Source organism: Manacus candei, unplaced genomic scaffold (genome assembly GCF_025592945.1).
Source record: "Manacus candei isolate 608988 ecotype Guabito, Panama unplaced genomic scaffold, ASM2559294v1 h1tg000014l, whole genome shotgun sequence".
Taxonomy (NCBI): domain Eukaryota; kingdom Metazoa; phylum Chordata; class Aves; order Passeriformes; family Pipridae; genus Manacus; species Manacus candei.
The window spans coordinates 15,969,956-15,990,911 of record NW_026138062.1 but is presented as its reverse complement, the minus strand read 5'-3'; the positions used below and the strand labels follow the sequence as shown (position 1 = coordinate 15,990,911).

General features: G+C 35.0%; 1 protein-coding gene across 3 annotated transcripts in view; it reads right to left on the bottom strand.

Annotated features, from left to right (window-relative positions):
* Positions 1-20,956, bottom strand: part of KLHL1 (kelch like family member 1) — a 205,344-nt gene that overhangs the window by 35,498 nt on the left and 148,890 nt on the right. For 2 of the 3 annotated variants that reach the window (XM_051780454.1, XM_051780456.1), the window contains one exon: positions 1,957-2,181. The exons of the other annotated variant lie outside the window; for it this stretch is intronic. In XM_051780454.1, coding sequence (XP_051636414.1) covers positions 1,957-2,181 — 225 coding nt within the window. The remainder of the gene's footprint in view (positions 1-1,956; positions 2,182-20,956) is intronic. 3 annotated transcript variants of the gene reach the window in all.

The following is a 20,956-nucleotide window of genomic DNA, read 5'->3' as shown; positions in this document are numbered from 1 at the left end:
GTCCAAAATTGTTTTTTTAACTGATCGTCAAGGGTTTTTGATCATGGATCCATTTCTTTTGTCACTGGGAAAAGTTTTTTCTCTATCAAGAATTCCATAATGTTTTAATAATACTTTCCTGTGTTTTAGCTGAAGTTATTGTATTTTTACTACCTTTGGGAACAGTACTGAAACTAATAACAGATTCTGTAAAATTTTGGAACACTGGTAAAAGAGATATTACATATATTTCTGCATGTAATTTATGTATTTTCTCATGTGCTTTCTAATTTATAATTAAATTTAAACTTAGGAAACAATTCTAAATCACAGAGCTGTTTAGTGTCATGATGCCATCTGATATAGATTCCCATCACTGTTTTATATGTTAAGACTTGTTTAACAGCAGCAGTATGTATGCATTACATGTGTCCAATGCTGTGACTGGAGGGGCAGGAAAGCATGTTCATTTTCTGCAATATTGACCCAACAGTACATTAAAGGACTTGCTGTTAGTTGTAACTCAGGGGAATGGACAAGATAACATAGCCTGTTGTGTGAGTTGACACAGGCAGGCAGCCAGAATAACCACAAAACCACAGCTGAAATGCAAAGAGTAAACCTATTTCATTTCCTCCCTAACCAGATGACCCCAAAGTAACAGCCAGGCAGAGACACACCAGTGAGAATACAGGCACCGTCAGGCTCAGGCTATCCTGGTGGGCAGCCAGCCTGCTGTTGGCACCCATTTATCAAGGATACGCACACATGTAGTTTACCACTGTGTTGTGATCTCCCCTGTGCTTTTTATGATCTCTGAGCTTTGATCTCTCTCCCAAAAGAAGGAGCTCAAGTATGTCCATGAGAGTGCCTCCAAGTCTCCCCAAACACCTACATTATCTCTACACATAAATTCTGCTTCTCAAAACAGAGGATAAACAGCACTAGGCATGATATATGGGGTTTCCCCAACTGTTATTCTCCAGGCCTTGGCATTCCCAGCTGCAAGGTCACCTGAGCAAATCTACCATCCTTGTCACCATTCATCCTCTTTTTACCCTTTCCTCCCAACACTTCTTTCCCATTTCTACTTTTCATCATGTTGTAATAACTCTATCACACCAAGTGATTTTAGTAGAACACATAATGAGGAGTTCGGTTTTCCATACCTTATAAATTTATATTCTGGTGGGTATTCCAGTATACGTAGTATGACTTACAGATTCTAAACTCCTTTATTTAAGCATGAAAATCTCATCACTATACTATTTCTGAAACTTCACAAAATTAATTATGTAATTGAATAAACTAGAGCTTTTTTCCTACCATAAATATATATGAGATATATAATAGAAGGACTCTTTTTTTTTTCAAGGAAGCAGAAGAACTGTATTTTATTTAATTTAAAAAAACAATAGGGAAGAGGAATACAGTGTGGTTTGATTAATGATGACAATGGCATTGATAATACTATCATAAAATCAAACCAAAACAAAACCCAACTTATCTGAAAACACTTGAGGAAAAAATATCCTTTCAGCCGTGATGAAGTTATTGCTATAAATACTTTGAAAAGCATATCAGTCCCTCATTGACAGTCTTTATAACCTTTATATCCTATCATAATAGATAAATGTAAACACATAATTCTGATTAAAATAGTCCCTTGACTGCTTGAAAAATTAAAAATGCCCTTTTTCAAAATCAATGCATACAGATCTGAATTTTCTCACTAATTTATGTAAGTTTCAGCGTTCCTCTGCCATTTATTTTTTGGTTTGGGGTTTCTTTTTCCAGTATTATTTTGTCAAATAATAAAAATTTACTTTAACCTTCAATATACATAGTGATCTAACAAGAAGTTATTATTACTGGTCAGAATGCTACGACAGCTTAAGTGTACTGAGTTTTCAGTTTTTCACTGCAAATTACATAACTGAAAACTGAGGTATCATTTAAAAATAATGTTTTTCTTACCTAAGCCATGCCTATGTGTCGACATAGGTGGTAACACAGTCCAAGCCTTGGTCTTTGGATTGTAACATTCAACAGTGTTTAATGTCTTTAAGCCATCCCGGCCTCCAATGACAAACAGCTTGTCATCGATGACAGCAACACCAAACTGAAGCCTCCTGCCATTCATTACTCCAGCCTGAATCCATATATTTGTTCTGAGATCATACTTTTCAATAGTCGTAGCACCTGATGAGATAGAATAATAATAATAATAGAATTATGTATAAAAATGTATTTAAAAAGGCAATGTTTCTCTTTTTATTCTCTTTTTTTTCCCTAAAAGTGTTAAAACTTTGATAATATTTTCTGATTAGACGTACATCTTGAAATTTTTTTTTTTAAATAAAGTAGTCCCTCAAATATGTGCATGTGTGTGTGATAGATTACCTTTCTTACCTCTTCAAGTAGCATGAAAAAAAAGAAAATCTAAATGGCTGCTATAGAAACAAAATATTACAACTTCAAATAACACTATGCTCTAACTTTATGATTTTTTAAAGTTCAGTGAAATAATTATATAAAATACTAATGTTTTTACACTTGATTCCAATCTTCCATACAATGTATATTGTCATCTAAGATTAGAAGTAGTATTTTAATTTGCATTCATGTTTTTGTTCTTATTTTAGATACTTGTGTAGGGTTTCTTTCAGACATGCTTCTGCTGGAAGTAGAGAATGCTATACTTACAATCTGAAGCAAAATATTTCAAGAATGTTTCCATATCCAGTCAAAACTATTTCCTTCTGAGTTTAGTAATTTGAATTACTTTCGAAGATTAATTAAAAAACTATAAAGACCATTATGCGTAATATAACTTACCATTTAGTAATGAAAATGTCATTAAGAAGCCTCCACTGTTTAAACTAACTCGCACGTAATATGCAAGATATCACAACGATGTTATAAGAAATGAAGAGTTTATTAACAAAAAAAGAGGGATAAAGGAAGAATAATTAACTTAACTAGATTCCAGAATGTCAGTCATGCATTCCATTTATTGTAGTATGACAGTAGAAAAATTTAAAACAGAACTACAAATACCTAAATAATAGATGAATTTAAATTAATCCTTAAGAGGGTGACTTGATAATACATCTGAAATGTAACTGGTGTTTTAACTTAATGGTACACATAATGGTGCTTCCAAAGCTTAAATATCCTACAGAAAAAAATCAACATAATTATTAAGCTTTACCAACTAGCTATTTGGATTATAATAAAAGGTTAGAATTCCATGGGAATTAATTATTTCAGGATTCATTCATTCTTTGGAACAAAAGAGCAATGAACTGAGTGCAAACAAACATCATGAAAGCAATAGCTTTGTTAATTGAACTAAAAAAGACATAATTTAAATTCAATTAGTATCTAAGTGTAGCAGAGCAGCAATAATGTACAATACAACAAAACAACTGGATTAAATCCCTTTCTAGTTTTATGAAGCCATAAGATATATGAAGTAAATTTTGCATTTGATTCAAAGAGACATATTTATTTCTCTTTTTGACTCTAGTTTAAAATTGAGTTGTAAATGCATAAATCCTCAGGTTTGAAAGAAGAAAATATACAGATTATTTGATACAGGTTTTTGGTGGTGCTGCAGGGCATATTATAATGATGCATATTAATAAAGTTGTACTGCTGAAAATTTTTTATATGTGGAATATATTCATGCTAAAAGCTAGAACTGTAGCACATGAGTTCCGTAATACTGTCTTTCATTCATGGCTGGGCTTCGCGAATGAAGATTTGGGGAGGGCTCTACCCACATTTGTTACAAACACGCTGGTGGCTAAAAAGGCCAATACGAGATAGACATGTCTGGTTGCAAAAGGCACAGCAGAAAGACTCCTTAGGTGGTAAATTCTGCAAGACACGATTCTTTCTGCATTGTCTTTTCTCCTCAAGAGTGATCCTGCGTGCTTTCTCAAAAGCATCAGCAGTGTTATAGGTGGTGTGTCTCCAGACCTCCCGATTGGAGGCCAGAGTAGACCAGTTATGGTGGTCAATATGGCCAAGGCTGAGATGTTGTTTCAGGGAGTCCTTGTATCTTCTCTTTGGGGCTCCTCTCGTGCAGCAGCTGGTGGCAAGTTCACCATAAAGCAAGAAATACTGTCTACTCAAATGGTAAAGAGTACAGTTTAAAAGTTTTGCCATTCTGATTTCAGAAAATAGTGCTTACATAACAAATAGAGTCTTTGAATTATGCTCAGCTATATATTTTCTAATATTGGCTAAGTCTGAGTTGAGACAAAGTTTTCTTAAATTACATATTGAGCACCTAATCAAGGAGTTTCTGGAGTGCTTGAACTCTGTTTATCCAATAAGGTACCTTGCTAATCTGTAACGATGATAAGAATGTGGATGATACAATAACAACAACAGCAACAATAATAATAACAAAAACAACAACACAAAGTGAAATAGGTTTCAGTCCTATAAAATCATCTTTAGTGTCAGGAACACGAATATAATACATTCTAGACTGCATTTCAGACAAAAAAAAAAAAAGATCTCTTAAATTACCATAGTCCTTAGATAAAATCAGCTCATGGATGAAGAAGAGATGATAGAATCAGCTAAAAGAATATAGCTATCTTGTTGATGGGCATAAAAGCATAGTTTGTCTTTTTTTGGCTGAATTCTATTTCATGCAGGCCAGTCAGTTCTGTCTCAGCACAGGTATGCCCATAGACTCTCTATGGATGCCAAGATCACATGAAGAAGAAGGTGGAAGCGACATCTTTATAACACTATTTGATGACAGTTCCTATAGGAAGAACTCTAGGCCTTAGAATTTCCTATCATTTGTCACTATAGCTTTTTAGTATCTGTCATCATTCTAGTCAGGCCAGCCTCCTAATTTCACACCAGTCTTCCATTCTCCAGACTTTTTTCAAAAAACACTGAGCCAAGTTAAAAATCTCATCACCCATGACTCTCAGCATGGGTTATCATCCTGCAACTTGTAAAATGAGTAAAATCTCATCTCAACTAATCCACCAGCTGAAGCTCTACACAACAGAGCCTCAACGCTAAATAGCTATGTAGAAAACATCTACAGTCTCTCCCCTGTTCCTGCAGCAAATGGAGAAGCAGATGTAACCTCTGCTTATAGCCCCAACCACAAAATGAACCAACATCTATTCTGTTGATACATCAGTCCTGTCATGGAGCAGTCTCAGTATACAGCTGGATATGAGCCTGCCTAAACAAACAAATACAAGCAAATAAATTTTTAAAAACGGTGCTATGTCCTCATCAGGAAGATAGTCAAACAAATTGAACAGTTCATCCATAGACATTGGGGCTTCATCCTTCAAGGCTTTCAAGACCCAAATGAGTCTGGTTAGATCTCATAGCTGACCCTGCTTTGAGAAGCAAGTTGGACTAGAGACCTCATGAAGCCCTTTGCAATCTGATTGCATGATCTGGGGTGGAGATTGTAGCCATCAGTTTCTTTTCCTAGGCATGATCCGTTCAAAACTTTCAACAAGATAAAACCTCATATAAGAAACACTTTCACTTAAGATAGTGAATCAAATACTATATGAATAAAAGACCGTTGCAATCCTCTCCATCTCCTGCTATGTCCCATATTTATTTGAATTTCTTGTTATTTATATATTATTTATATATTATTTATATGAACAACTATCCAGGAAAAAATATGCATATTTATGAACTAAAATCTTAACAATTCCTGCCAGCTTTCACTCCCAACTACATGAAGTCCTCTGTTTAAATTGAAGGGAGGAAAATTTACCCCACATATCAGACATCAGTACTGTTTTTAATGCGCTCTCTCCAATTTAATAGGTTCTAAGAACACAAAAATATAGTTTTTTAATTAACATTAAGATATTCCTAATTTAAGACATAGTATTGCATTTGGTTTAATGACATTCAGATAATTCTTTCTGATTAGGTACTTGTAATGGAAAAAAACCCAAACCAACAAATATGTAATTGAACAAAAAAACCTGTTTTGTCTTAGTGCTGTTCTGTTTTAAAATATTTTGATTGCAATGGCTCTGCTGGAATTAAACAGGAAAAATCTTTCAACAAAAAGGTGGTGGAACCGCTGAAAGATATCATCAACAGAGATTTTAGGGTAACTTTAATTGCAGATTATTGAGAACTTCTTCATTCACATACAAATGGACAAGTAATAGGACAACTTAGATTATAAAAGGGAATAAACTTCTACCTAGGAAGAAAATAGGGTATTTCTGACAAAGTAATAGATTCTTTTGTTTAGCTCAACTGTTTTGATCTTGCAAGTAAAAGGATATTCTGCACCTAGAATAGGAGTCAAAACCTTGATTAATTCCAACAGGATTATAATAGACAAATTAGTTTAGCTCTTTAAGAATCAGGTCCTTTGGATATATAAAATCAATAACATATTAGAATATTGATTTTTCATTTATCATATATTTTATGGTTTGAATATATTTGAATATAATACTTTCAGAAAGAAAGTATCCTTACATTTCCAAATGTTGACATCACAAATATTAAAACTAATTTATTTGCTCTGAAAAAAATGAAAGCAGAAGCTCTGAATTATCCAGGGGTGGGTGCACCAAAGACAGCACAGTCAGCTGATCATAAGAAGTGATAACCCACTGTATTCATCACTGGTGTGGCCTCATGTGAAGTACTGTGTGCAGTTCTGGGCACCACAACTTCAGAAGGATGTGGAGCTCCTTGAATGCATCCAGAGAAGGGCAGAAAAGCTGGTGAAAGGGCTGTAAGGACTGTCCTGTGAGAAGAGGCTGGAGTCTTTAGGGGTTGTCTAATTTGGAAAAGGAGGCTGAGAGGTTAATTCATTGTTCTCTACAGCTTCCTGAGGAGTTGAAGTGGAGAGGGAGGTGCAAAGCTTTTCTTCCCAGTATCCACTGTTAGGACATATAGAAATGGACCAAAGTTGCACCAAGGAGTCTAAGTGGATCACAGAATCACATCCAACCAGTAACCCAGCACTGCCAAGTCAACCACTAAACCACATCCCCAAGTGCCACATCTACACATCTTTTAAATACCTCTAGGGATGGGGAGTCTGTCACTTCCCTGGGCAATTCCACTGCCTGATAACATCTTCAGCGAAGAAGCTTTTCCTCATATCCAATATAAACCTCTTCTAGTGAGAACATTTCCTGTCACTTGTTACTTGACAGGAGAGATTGACACCCACCTTGCTACAACCTCTTTTCACGTAGTTGAGGGTCCCCCCTGAGCCTCCTCTTCTCCAGGCTAAACACCAGCTCCCTCAACCACTCCTCATAAGACTTGTGCTACAGACCTTCCATTAGCTCTGCTGCCCTTCTCTGGGAGCATTCCAGCACCTCAATGTCTTTCTAGTAGTGAGAGGCACAGAACTGAACACAGCACCTGAGGTGTGGTTCACCAGTGCTGAGCACAGTGGAACAATCACTTCCCTAGTCCTGCTGGCAAGAATATTTCTGATACAAGAAAAGATGTCATTGGCCTCCTTGGTCACCTGGGCACACTGATAGCTCATATTCTGCTGTCTGTAAATCAACACCCCCAGGTCCTTTTCCACCAGGCAGTTTTCAAGCCACTCTACCGCAAGCCTGTAGTGCTGCATGGGGTTGTTGTGACCCAAGTGCAAGACCTAGTACTTCAGCTTATTGAAACTCATACAACTGGTCTCTGCCAATCCAGACAGTCTACCCAAGATCCCTCTGCAGAGCTTTCCTACGCTGCAGCAGATCAACACTCCCACCAACTTGATGTCATCTGCAAACTGCCTGAAGGTGCACTAGATCGCTTCATCCAGATCACAAGTAAAGATATTAAATGGCACTGTCCTGACCACACCACTTGTGAGTGGCTGCCAATAGGATTTAAATCCATTTACCATCTCTCTTTCAGCTTGGACATCTTGATGGTTTTTACCCAGATAAGAGTACATACATCCAGGCTATGAGCACCCCGTTTATCCGGGAGAATGCTGTGGGAAATGGTGTCAAAGGTTTTACTAAATTTCAAGCAGACAACTTATATAGCCTTTCCTTCATCCACTAAGTGGGTCACCTTGTCATAGAAGATCAGGTTAGTTAAGCAGAACCTGCCTGGGAAAGTAGAATATAGTGTCTATCTTTAAGTCTCTATTTTAGAGATAGAGAAATTAAATAATATATCAGGGAGTATAAGAGTTCCTACAAAAGAATGTCACAAAAGCAATTCCTGATTACGATTTTTTTCTGCCAAAATTGATAGTGGGTGTTTGTGTCTAGTCCCTGAGATACTGGAGTAACTAGAGTTATTGAAACAAGATGAACAGGATTAAAGGAGCAAGTTATCAATTCAATTGACTCTCAAAATGCAGAAAACTGTAACAAAAGCTCACTGCACAAAGCTCCAGGAAAGTATACTAGTCATAAATGCATTCTTAAATATACAATAAAGTGCCAAGTCATGGTCTTTCTCATCACGAATGACAGTGTAACTTGTTTTCATAATAACTTTTAGGTAATAATATAATAATAGATGTTCATAAAAGATTAGATTTTACTTAGTGTAGTGGGACAGGAATCATAGATTGCAAATGTATTTATGTGAGTAAAAACAATGTAAGAAATATGAACTTCGATAGGTAGTGCATCATTTTGCTGTGAAAGACATTTTTCCATACATATTTTCAATAAAGGACACCTACTGACTTTAGGCAGCCATTGATATTATGGGTATTATGGAATTATGCAGGTCAAAGTGATTATGGTGTACATCTATCTTTACAGAAAGTAATCAATAAGTAATTAATACTCAAATTTTTTATATACTTCAATCTCTTATTGATATTTTATCTCTCTTCTTATCAGTAGAAAGCTGATGTAATTTTAGACCATCTTTACATGACTGGAAAAAGAATAAATAAGCAAGTCCGTCATTAAACTAGCATGGTATCAGAAAGAAAGCAGGAAATGGGAAACATTACTGAAGCAGAGACCATAAATGTTTTGACTTGTCTATAGTGTCTATAATTGTAAAATTTTATAATTTTGTTTTCCCTGTAGACTTTTCACAGTAACATTATACATATATCTCTTTCTATTTATCTATCCATCTATTCATGATCTCATAGGAGTCTTTTCATGGTAGAGTTAAATAACTTAAGCACACATTACAATGACAGTTCTGTTGGATGCCCTATGATAGCAGATTAAGCCTCTGTTCCACAGGTTCACGGAGCTATGATTTTCTCAGATACCACAAAAAACTGTTAGAAGTATGGGGAAAAAAGAAGTAGAAAGAAGAAACAGAAATAAATTGATTTAACACTACATGTAAGAGAAAATGTGTTCAAATGGAAATGGAAATGATTAGTGAAGAGTTTATTGTTGAATTTACTGCAATGTTGATGTGATTTTACTGTATTAATAACAATGTATTGGTACATTTAGAACTATAAATAGTTGTAAATTTATTACCTTTGATATAGCTAAATAAAACAAATAAATTTCTCATTTAAATAGGCTGTAGATTTCTGGACCAGAAAAATCTACATTATTAATCATATGGTGGCAGGTAAAGAACCATTCACAAATATGTCCCACTATGCTAGGTACTGGAAAAATGAAAGTAAAAATCAACTTTATATATTACAGACTAAAAACCAGACATAGGCAGAAGAAGAGAAGTAAGGCATATAGAAATAAATAATGTGATAGCATCAAATATTTTTTCAGTCTATGGTCATATATTTATTCATGAAATTTAAGTAGGTAGAAGTAAAATAACTGGGAAAATATGAAAGAAAAAGGATAAAAGCAGATAGTAAGATGAAAGTAAGATGGTGGGAAGAATATGATGATGGCAGCAGACAAAAAGTTTCACAGAGTAGGAATGAAAACAGAGACAGGTAAAAGATAAATTTAAACAATAATAATAGAGTGATGATATTTCACTACAGACACAGTGCTACAGTATTTTCTGAACAGACGCAATTTCTTCCTTTGTTCAATTTCCTGACTGGTTTCGATAACTGGAATGGATTCAGTTCATTCTATCAGGAGAGGGGATGGACACAGCTTTAAACATGAAAATGTAAGTATCTGCAATTTGAGCTATTTGTATAAGCTCCCAGGGTAGTGATGGTCAGTGCTGCTAGTGGATTCTGTACATCTCTCCTGTGTAGTAAATGCTGGTCTTGACTAGACCGAGTGTACTATCTGCATCAGTATTGACTATACTCAGCATTGACTGTATAGTTTAGGTGTAGACATGTATAATGTAAACACTAAAATTTAGATGAACCATATTCTAGTTCTTATGTCAGTTGTTAGTATTTCATATAGCAGAATGAAAGGGGAGACACCATATAGGTTTTGGTAATGCAGGCTATGGCAATTCAAGACAAAGGAAGGGCCTGCAGGCAATTTTTCTATTATATTTGTTTTCTATGAGAATATAGATAAAACAATGCTGACACTTTAAAATAGTTTTCAACAATAAATACTTTGAAAACAAAAGTTTTAGGACACAAGAACTATTTTCTGTCTTCAACTTTCAGGTATAACTTGGTTTCCCATATACAACATATTTCAGGAACAATAGAACACTTTTTTTTCCTAGAATTCTGATTCATTTTAGTTAATGTGAATAATAAGATTAAATGCTCTTTAAGTACAAATTATTAGACAACATTTTAATGCAGTATCATTGTTTTATGTTCCTTAAAGTTTCTTTCAGTATTCATAACTTATTTTATAATTACAACTTATCTAACTTATTTTATTATTATAACTGATTTTATTATTAGCACTTGTAGATTTTCATTTTATTGTTTGAAACACATACAGTGACAATAAAATGTTTCTTTGCCATGGTCCTTGCCTGTCTGCTATCATAGCCTGTTCCCTCTTCCTGTGCTATAATTATGCCTGTGCACTTTCCTTGAAAAATCAGAAAAATATAAAGATGTGTATTCAAAATATGTAAATTTTAAGGAGGTATATTTATTCAGTTTAGAAAAGTAAAATGTTCCCGACTATAGACTGTATATATGCACTGTAGTATCCGTTCACCAATGCAGCCAGGGGCCAAGGGACTGTTCATTCCCAGAACCTAATAAAGCATTTGGAAAGTGTTTTATAAAGAAATTGAACATAAAATTTCTGTCCTGAAAAGCTGTTGTTCTTAAAATAGTAACCCTGCTGTCTGAGTACTGACTAAATAACTCCTAAATTTTAAAGTAAGTATACAACGTACAGAGTGTGAGTCATATTTTCAAATTTACTTGTTAATATTTTGCAGTTATTTTACTTCCAACTTACTGATGGTTCTACTCCTGCTATAAGGAAATATGGCCTTGAATTTAACACAAACATTACTTAAAATTATCACAGCCTGTAGAGAGAGATTTTCTATAAACTACAGACCCGCAACTGTATCATAATTTTTTAATTATGCAAATCCCTGTGGTTTGAATAATTACCGGTCCCAAAACTATATAACCATATGTTGCACATGTCTATCTCACCTCTTTTCTAATCTTTTTCTTTACATACTCTGCCCTAAATATTTTGCCTTTTACAGCAGCCTTTGCAATTGCCCCAGACTCTTTGTGGGGGAAGGAAAATAAAAGACAGGAAAAAAAGGAACTTGGCAGACAATTATTTTGCTTCTGAAGTTCTTTATCTACACTCTCTAAAATAACAGCACCACTTCACCCTACTCAAACATTACTTGCAATTTTTTAGAATAGTTTGGAGGGAGAAAGTCAGAGAAGAGAAACATGCAAAGGAATGGAAGTAACTGAGGGACAAAATATGTGAGATAATACATAGGAGATTTAGAAACACAGGTTTGAGAGGAAAGATTGTAGCTAGTTCATGAAGAGAACACATTGTAATGTTAAGTCCAAGATTGACATAATTTAAAAATGCAATAAGGAATTTTGTACTGACATAAAGACAGGATGTTGCAGGGAACAGAATAAGACACAAATAGGACTGTTCTTAGGCTTATCTTAGCATGTCTTTCTGTTGTTTGCTCCTGAGCAGGAAAGGTTTGAATCCAACCATGTCTGTGAAGAATTGAATTTACAGGATCCATTCTAAAAACATCACTTTTGTATCTTTAATTTGTTTATTTATTTCACAAAGGAATTTTTGATATTCTGGAGCAGGGAGGGTATAGGGAGAATGTTTATCCTGCAATTCCTATATGATTGCTTGCATTGCCCTTGTGTCTACCTCCAAAGTTTTCAGCCAGGTGCAAATAACAAACTAAGAAGCATCTGTTCTGCCAAATAGCATGGCCCCCAGCTTGTTCCCTGACCCTGAATGTTTATATTTCACATGTATTTGTGCCTTACTAGGTTCTAGTGGGAGCAGTAAAATAAAAACGGAAGAAATATTTGTATGCAGCATTCACTTCAGGGTCCAATCCACAATGGCAGACTGGATGAGAATGCAGCACATTTGATTTCATCCATCCTGCAGTGCTGATAAGGATTTCAGCAGGTTTTCTAAGGTTAAGCACCTTTACACTTTTTAAGCATCCATACCCTGATATACAAACACCATTCTAGTTGTCTGTGACACAGTCCTCACATTATTTCATTAACTCTGAAAAAGTGCATATATAATCAAGAATTACATCGCAGGACAATGAGTCGCTCTTTGCCACCGGATCTGGAAGGACTACAGAGTATCCCTGGACATATGCAACTAGCAGAGAGAGGGATGGAACCTTATCCCCATTCATTTTCACCACTTCTAAGGTGAGATCAGTATCTAGAGTTTTTAAACCACCATGCTGTGGTACAGTGGAGTCACTCAGTCAGATGCTGGTTCCAGTGATAAGCAAAAATTGCTTATTTTAGAAAAAGATGAAGTGCAATAGAAGATAATTAGAATATCACTTGAAAGGCTTCATGAAAAAAAGTCATAAATAAGTTTACAAATTGTAATTAAAGCAAAAAAATAGAAATTTATATTGTGCAATAGAGTACTGTTCTGTACATAAAGGTAAAACTGTGAGATCTAGTACTTTATTGTTTCACAGAAACATGGCACGGTAGGATCACATTCACCCCTGCTGCACACACAGAGGGGTTGTCAGCAGCAGTTGAACATTCATGCAACACTACTCTGATCATCTACGGTATTTATTTTCTAAAGTTTTCTTTCTCTGTAAGTCTCTCATTACTTCATAGACCTTGATTAATCAGGGTTTATAATGCCTATGAAAGTATGCACAATACACAGAACTAATCTCATCCAATACCCAATTGGATCATAAGTAGAATTTAGGTTAGAAAAAAAAATGTTGAAATGTATCCAGAACATCAAGAAATATCCTTATTTCTTACTGGAAATCATTTGTGCTGCCATAGTCATGGCATAGGTTTTAAATTTACTACGCGCTTTTTTTAATCACACCAATAGATATTAAATTAATTCTGTTTCACCTCTCTATGTCTTTTTCATATACTCTGTCTTCAATGCTACACACTGAAATAACTCTGTTTTAGAGCTCTGTCCATCTGAAAAATAGGGGATTGTGCATCTGTGTATGTAGAGAGGAATTGCCTGGGTGTGTAGTACTTTTACTGTAAAATCCTCAATATTCTGTGTATTTGTTTTTGTTTAATCTTTACAGTTTCATGTCCAGTATCTTAAAGACAGTCTAATAAGTCATGTATTTCTTTTCTAACCATTAGACAACTCAAAAAACAGTAGTGATACACAAGTGAAGGAAACTATAATAGAATACATTTTTAAATGTAATTTCATGTAAATTTTTATATAGTTAGCAGCATATTAAAAAAAAAAGTGAAAATCGCTTCATAAGCAGATGAAAATCCTAAATATCTCCCCTTGTCCCAACCTCACCTTTTTATTCAATGTAGACATTTCCACCATAAAGGTACCTTATATTTTTTCCTTTCTATTAGAATGATTTGGTATTTAAACCCATAAAGAACGGTAGGAATTCTACATTTATCATAAAAACATTTCTACTTTTTTTTCCCCGTTAGACTTTCTGCTGATTATGCTATTGCTAAAACTGTTGCTGACTGGTGCTCTGATAATTTTGTTCAAGATTTAGAGATGTTGCTGTGAGTAGATGCAAAATGATGACCTTGATCTAGTGATCTGCAACATTACATTTTGAACTGAAAAGACAGTTACTCAGGTGGAACATATGTGACCTAAGCAGGTTACTGATGTAGATACCAAGAAGAATATTTTGGTAATGAAAGAGCTATAGAGAAAATGGTAACACAGGGTAGCAGTTCACTACTCTGTAGTCAGACTGCAAAAAATTCCTTTAAACTCTTCAAAAAACTATAACATGTACAAAAAAGGAATATTGCTTTTTTCTCAGTGAAAATAACATTAAAATGTCACAAGGATTTGCCATAAAGTGATATGAAAAAAAAATCAGAAAACCCTTGGGAATATTCAGTTATTCTATATGATCAGAGTTCTCTAAAACCAACACAAGTTTTTTCCACCAACGTTTATATTTTTGAGTATCAGAAATGACAGCTTTTCCACAGTGATTTTAGGCAATGTCTTTATTGTTGGGTGTTTTGTTTTATAATATAGTGCTATGTTTTATTACATAAAACATTCATGGTTTATGTTTTAATCTAGTCTAAAAGTTACAAAAGTTCCTTTTATTAATGATTCATATCATGCACTATGCTAGTCTACCACACTGGGTATTGAGAGTGGTTCCAGAAGTGAATTGTCTTGAGAACAAGATACATAATGTTTCTGATAGTATAGAAGTTCTCTAAATCATCCGTCTGCCAGGTATGTTTCTTCTCCAAATTGCACACAAGGTTTCCTTTTTTTTTCTGTGCACTTTAATCAGTGATAAAATATCTGCACTGGAAATGTCAGACAATAGAGTAAGTAGCAGGGAAGCAATGAGGAAGAACAGAGGCGTGTTCTTGGGAGAATAATCTCCCAAATACACCCAGCAGCTTCTGGTACTGTCTGCTTGACCCCATAGTTTCTATCAACAATAGTGAATACCAGATGGCCAAGGTGAAATTTATCTTGTGTGTGATAATTTTGGCTCTTCTCTTATATTTGAAGCCATGTAGGCTTCAGAATAGATCACTTCAGGATCTTCACTTTATTTCAAACCATAACTGAATCAGCAGTTTCAGAAGATAACTACGATAAAAAAAGTGCCAGAAATTAGATGATATAAAATAAGTAGTAAAAAAATACCAGATGGTGTTAAAATCTGGATTATTTTTTCTATTCAGAAGTGCTTTGACTGCTAGTTGGCCTACGAGACTGAATGTTCTGGAACATATTGAAAATCACAGCAGTGAAAAGAAGGAAATAATCATGTTAATACTTATAAGAACTGGATTAGGAGAGAATTTTAGTGTGATTTATAGATTTAATTATCTCATTAGTGATTAGCCAGTGTATTTTATATTCCTCTGCTGAAGTAATTAACCAAGCTCTACTTTTACTCTACAATTATACTAACATGGTACAGAATCACAGAACAGTTGAGGTTGAAGGGACCTCTGGAGGTCATCTGGTTCACATTCTTTTCTCTGGGCTAAACAGTCACAGATTTCTCAGCCTTTCTTCATAGGAGAGATGCTCCAGTCCTTTCATCATCTATCCGAGATGTTATTAAAGGATTCATCAGTATTTCCAGATCTGAGTAGAGTGTGGAAAATGTAAGCAATGTTAATGACTGAAAAGAGAAGGAATAGAGGAGTATTTAAACCTGAATTGGAATAAAAATGCAAAACTAAAGAAAGAAAATCTGGTGAAGAACGATTTTAAGAGCCTAGCACAGAGAACATGCTGTGATCTTATCTCTCCAATGTCCACAAGCTATGTGTCTCCTGTTTTCAAGCCAGAAAGGACAATTTTGATCATTAGCTTGACTCTTCGATAGCAGAATTTAGGACAGTGAGACAGAAAGGGTGGCTGCTCTGTACAGTTTCCTCTGCTCCCTAGATCTGCTTTCAGGGATCAAATCTACATGTGTAATTTTGGCATTTCCATATATCTGAACAATGATTATGCAGATGTTTGGTATAGGGGTAAAATGACCCCAGGTTGTTTCCTGCCAAGCTGCTTTCCAGCTGGGTGGCCCTCAGATTATACTGGTTCCAGGGGTTGTTCCTCTTGAGATGCAGGACTTTGCACTTCCCCATGTTGAACTTCCTGAGGTTCATTAAGTATTAATTATTTCATTATTATTATTTCATTATTATTATTATTTCATTATTATTATTTCATTATTATTATTTCATTTTATTATTATTTATTTCATTAATTATCTTTCTCTCCCCAGAATGTTTTGTTGTTAGCTAAATACATCATATGCATATATTTCTTGAAACAGTTCATTTTGGTTTCATCGAATCAAACTAAAAATCATACTCTCTTTGCAGTTTATCAAACATATATCCAATGATGAACTCTTGGGCTATATTAAAGTAACTGAAGATATGAATTTCTGCAGTAGATAAAAATAATTTTCCCAAAATTTGGGAAAATGTCTTGTTTTCGGTCTTAAAAAGTAGTGAATTTCTATTTTTTTATTTTCAAGCAGGTAACTTATGTCTGTTTCATTTAAGAAATCTAAAAGGATAAGTAAGTTTCAATGCACATTTGCAATACAGAGACTGAAAATTCTGTTATCCATTCTGCATAGCCTGCCTGACTCTCACTTTGGCTTTCTAATTTTCTCAAGAAAACTCACCACGATGACAACCTCATTACTATGCTGTCTTAATGACTCCAATGAGAGACATTTCTCTGTTTTGCTGTTCTTGTTTATATACTCCATTATTCTTTTCCTATTTAGTCTTCCAGAAGGTGTGAAAAAGGAAAACAGAGTTGGTCATTGGTACACAGTGTTGACCTAAAGCTAATGGAATGTTACTTGTTTATTAGTTCATTTTACAATTAAGGTAAATTATGCTGTAATTATTTACCATTGCTACCTATTAAATGTCTGAGAAAAAAAGGATTATAACAACATACATTTTATGTTTAAAAAAACCCCACACTTAAATGTGTAAATTTTTTGGAAAAATGAACTCCAGAAACTATAAGAAAGAATACTGAAATATATTACATGGAAATTAGTAAACACAGAACCATAGAATCATTTTAGTTGAAAAAGAACTTTACGATTGAGTCCAACCTTTAACCTAGCTACTGAGGTCACCGCTAAACCATGTGCCTCTGTGCCACATCTATACACCTTTTAAATACCTCCAGGGATGGGGACTCAACCACTTCCCTGGGCAGCCTGTTCCAAGGATTGACAACTCTTTCAGTGAAGAACTTTTTCCTAATATCCAATCTAAACCTTCCCTGATGCAATTTGCAGTCATTCGCTCTCATCCTATCACTTGTTACTTTGGAAAAGAGACTGACCCCCACCTTGCTACAAGTTGTAGAGAGTGCAAAAGGTCTCTCCTGAGCCTCCTATTCTGCAGGCTAATCAACTCCAGGACCCTGCTCTTTCATATTACAACCATCTATCTCAGTAAAATTACTCACTTCTAATACTTGAAATCACTGGAGTTTTTGGGCTGAGTCAGAACTGTTAAAATAGAGCAGACAAGATTTCAGAGAAAAACTGTATCTAAATAAAAGCAGTATGCAGACAGCTGCTTCGAAGTTCAGAGGCATAATTTATTTTGGCTTATTGTCCTCCTGAGGTATTTCAAGGCTATAACTACATAATCCTTTAACATAGCAAATGTCCTCATCAAAAACACAGGTGAAAACAAACTGGCACTAAAGGCAGAAGAAACTCATACAGAGGAATGGTGAGGACAGATATGTGATGTTATCAATAAAAGGAGTAGGATTGCAAAAGGGACCATCAATTTCTCATTTGTCAGTTCTTCTGTGAACATCTACTTATACCATAAGTAATGACAACGTGTTTATGTTCCCGCTTGACAAGAGCTGCTCCTGGAGTCTGGTCTGTGGTGCCAGTTACTGGGAGCAGTGAGGTCTTTAACCTCCAGCCACTGGGGGCCTCCTCATGAAAACCAGCTATTTTGGGACACAAGCATGAGTGAGGAGTGCAGCAGAGCCATGTTAGTGCTCAGGGGATCCACAAATGTGTGTGTGCTTGTGAACCTGGAGAGTGTGGTGTGCAGAAGCCTCTGTCAGCCCAAAAAGAGGAGGGAGAATGTGTCTGGTGTGAGTCCTAAATGTGGGGGCTGCTGAGAGCAGCACTTTGTCTGTGACCATCTGTGTGACCAGCCTATCTGTGTCCTCTGTGTATTTTTGTGTCTGTGCCTGTCTGTGGCACACACACTCAACTTCACTACTGGTTGAACCTGCCAATGGGAAAATGGCAGAAGCATCCTTCAGACGGAGCAGAGATCCTGGTTTTCCAAGAGCACCATGCTGGGCTCCAGCAGCTGGACAGGAGGGTCCTGGGTCAGGACAGCTGGATCCAGGAGATGTTCCAACTTTCCTGAGAAGTTTGTAAGCATTAGACTATTTCTTGCATTCTAATATACAAACAGGAATAAGAAAATATACCAAGTTCTTAATAGTAATAACAATAAAATATTAGCAATATATTATGAGCACTATGTACCATTAAATGCAGGAAGTCCCAACCATGAATTCATTTGCATGCTGGATTAAGGAAAGAGTGAAGTACAACAGAAAGTTTGAGGTATTTAACTATGCTACACCCTCAAACTTCTAAGAGAAGACCTCAATAATTTATATGTGTGATTTTATAAATATATACATACATATATATATACATACATACATACATACATATATATATATATATATACACACTTATATAAAACCTTTCCAAAAGCACACCAGGGAAAAATAGAAAGTCATAAACACATTGGAATTATTTCTTTAAAGAAAAATACTCTATCTTGAGTAGGGTTTTTTTTGTGTATTATACAAATACAGGACTATAAGCACTCACATTCTGAAAATTAAACTCATTTACTGTACGCTGTATATTTTGAATGAAAATGCAAGTAAGATGAAGATAAGATGCTTGCTCAAGATAGTTATGTGCATCAAATGGATAGATAATGAATGTCGTCAAATGTTTTATGTATGTGAAAACAAAGTGGTTTGTAGTAATTTCTACCACTTGCAAAATGCCATAGAACAATTTTGATGCATTTAACTTTCTTTCTTTTTTTTGTTTTTACAAATTTTCACTAAACTGAAGAGGAAAGAGGCAGATAGCTTTTCAAGTTACAGATATCTCAGACACATATCTCAAAAAGCAAGAATTACTAAGATGAAAAACATGACCTCTCCATATTTTTGCATTTCTTTACAGTATTTACAATAGGTTTTCCAACATTTCTTTCAGTATTTAAAAAATATGCCTGTATGAGAATGAAAAATATAAAAGTAAAATAAATAAGGTTTAAGTGAAGTCTGCTGCGAGAAATGTCTTTCTGGAAACAAGAAAGACATTTGTCCCTTACTATTCTAACTTTTCCCTTATTGTTCTAACTGCTAGCTAGTGAGTCAGCTAGGTTAGGACACTTCATGAGACATCAATCAGAATTCTGACACCAGTGTAAGACTGCTTGATTATTGATACCAATCTCCTCTTGGTATATTTTCCTTCAAGTAAAATACAAGTATATTTGCCTGCTCATAATTTTCCATAGCACCATCTAACATAGACCATATACATCATGTTCTATCACATGGTTTTTTCTCTGCATTTAGGATTCCAAGATGGCTGCAGGAAGTCAGTGTTTAATCATTCTTTAAAATTGGTAAACGTCCACTTCTTGCAATTACTCATTTCAGTCTATTGTCCTCCTTTATATGTGGACTTAGCTTTCGTATGCTATTAGATGATTAAATCCTGATAATCCAAATTAGAGAAGTCAGTGTGACAATATTAATGGGTAAAGTGAATGGAACATTGTCAGAAGCATATACCCCCAATCTATCAATACATCTCATTTCAGTAATGCAAACATATAGGGAAAGTGTGTTTCTTACATGCACCTCTGAAATTAAATTAATGAATAACCAAAGGTCTGTAGAAACAGAGATTTGAATGAGGTTTTGTACAATTATGAAATTAAAATTACAAAATTATCCAACTTTGATCCTTTCAATTTTATCCATTTAGAACTATGTTGCATTAACTTTTCACATCAGGCAAAATTCCAGTTGCTATTTCCTGGATTTTAATTATCACTTTTTTTTATGGAAAGGAAGATAACTATAGATGAGATTTTAAAACAAACTTAGCATGCTAGGCTGCTTTTTATGTGATGTGCCACATAACCTTTAAATACTTTCATAATATTTGTACTTTCCCACTATTTTATATGTTATTTAATAAATTGCTAATTTGATTAGCTCATCCAGATCTTATGTGTAACTGTTTCATATTTGGTAGCAAACACTAGGAAGCATTAAAAATACATCATTTTGAGTTGCAACCATCCAAGTCAGCATTTCAGTGAAGAGAGTTGTGGGGGGAAAAATAAATTATTAATTATTGAGGAGAGATTATACAGTATCAGCATCATCTCACAGCCCAAATATTCAGGCTTGCTTTATGAACTCAGTGATTCTTCAAAACAAGCAAACAGGTCTCCTGAACTGACATGTGGAAACAAGACTCACTGGACATAAAAGCCAGTCAAGAGTCACAAGAGGGATGAGCTGAACAGATGCAAGCTGAGACTGCACAGCTGCAGAACCTGAGTTACTGGGAATACATATTACATCAGCTGTAACAAAGGCTCCTACTGTGCACATGCTGCTCTGCCATAACAGACCCCCTCTCAAAGCAGTTTGTATCTGCTGTAAACGTATAAAAGTCCTGGTTATCTTCAGTCAGAGTTTTCACCAACAGAGGGCTGAACCTCTGTTGCTCTGTGTCCTCTTCTGCTGCTACAGAAAAAAACTGCTTCTGCCTGACCTGAAACTGCAAA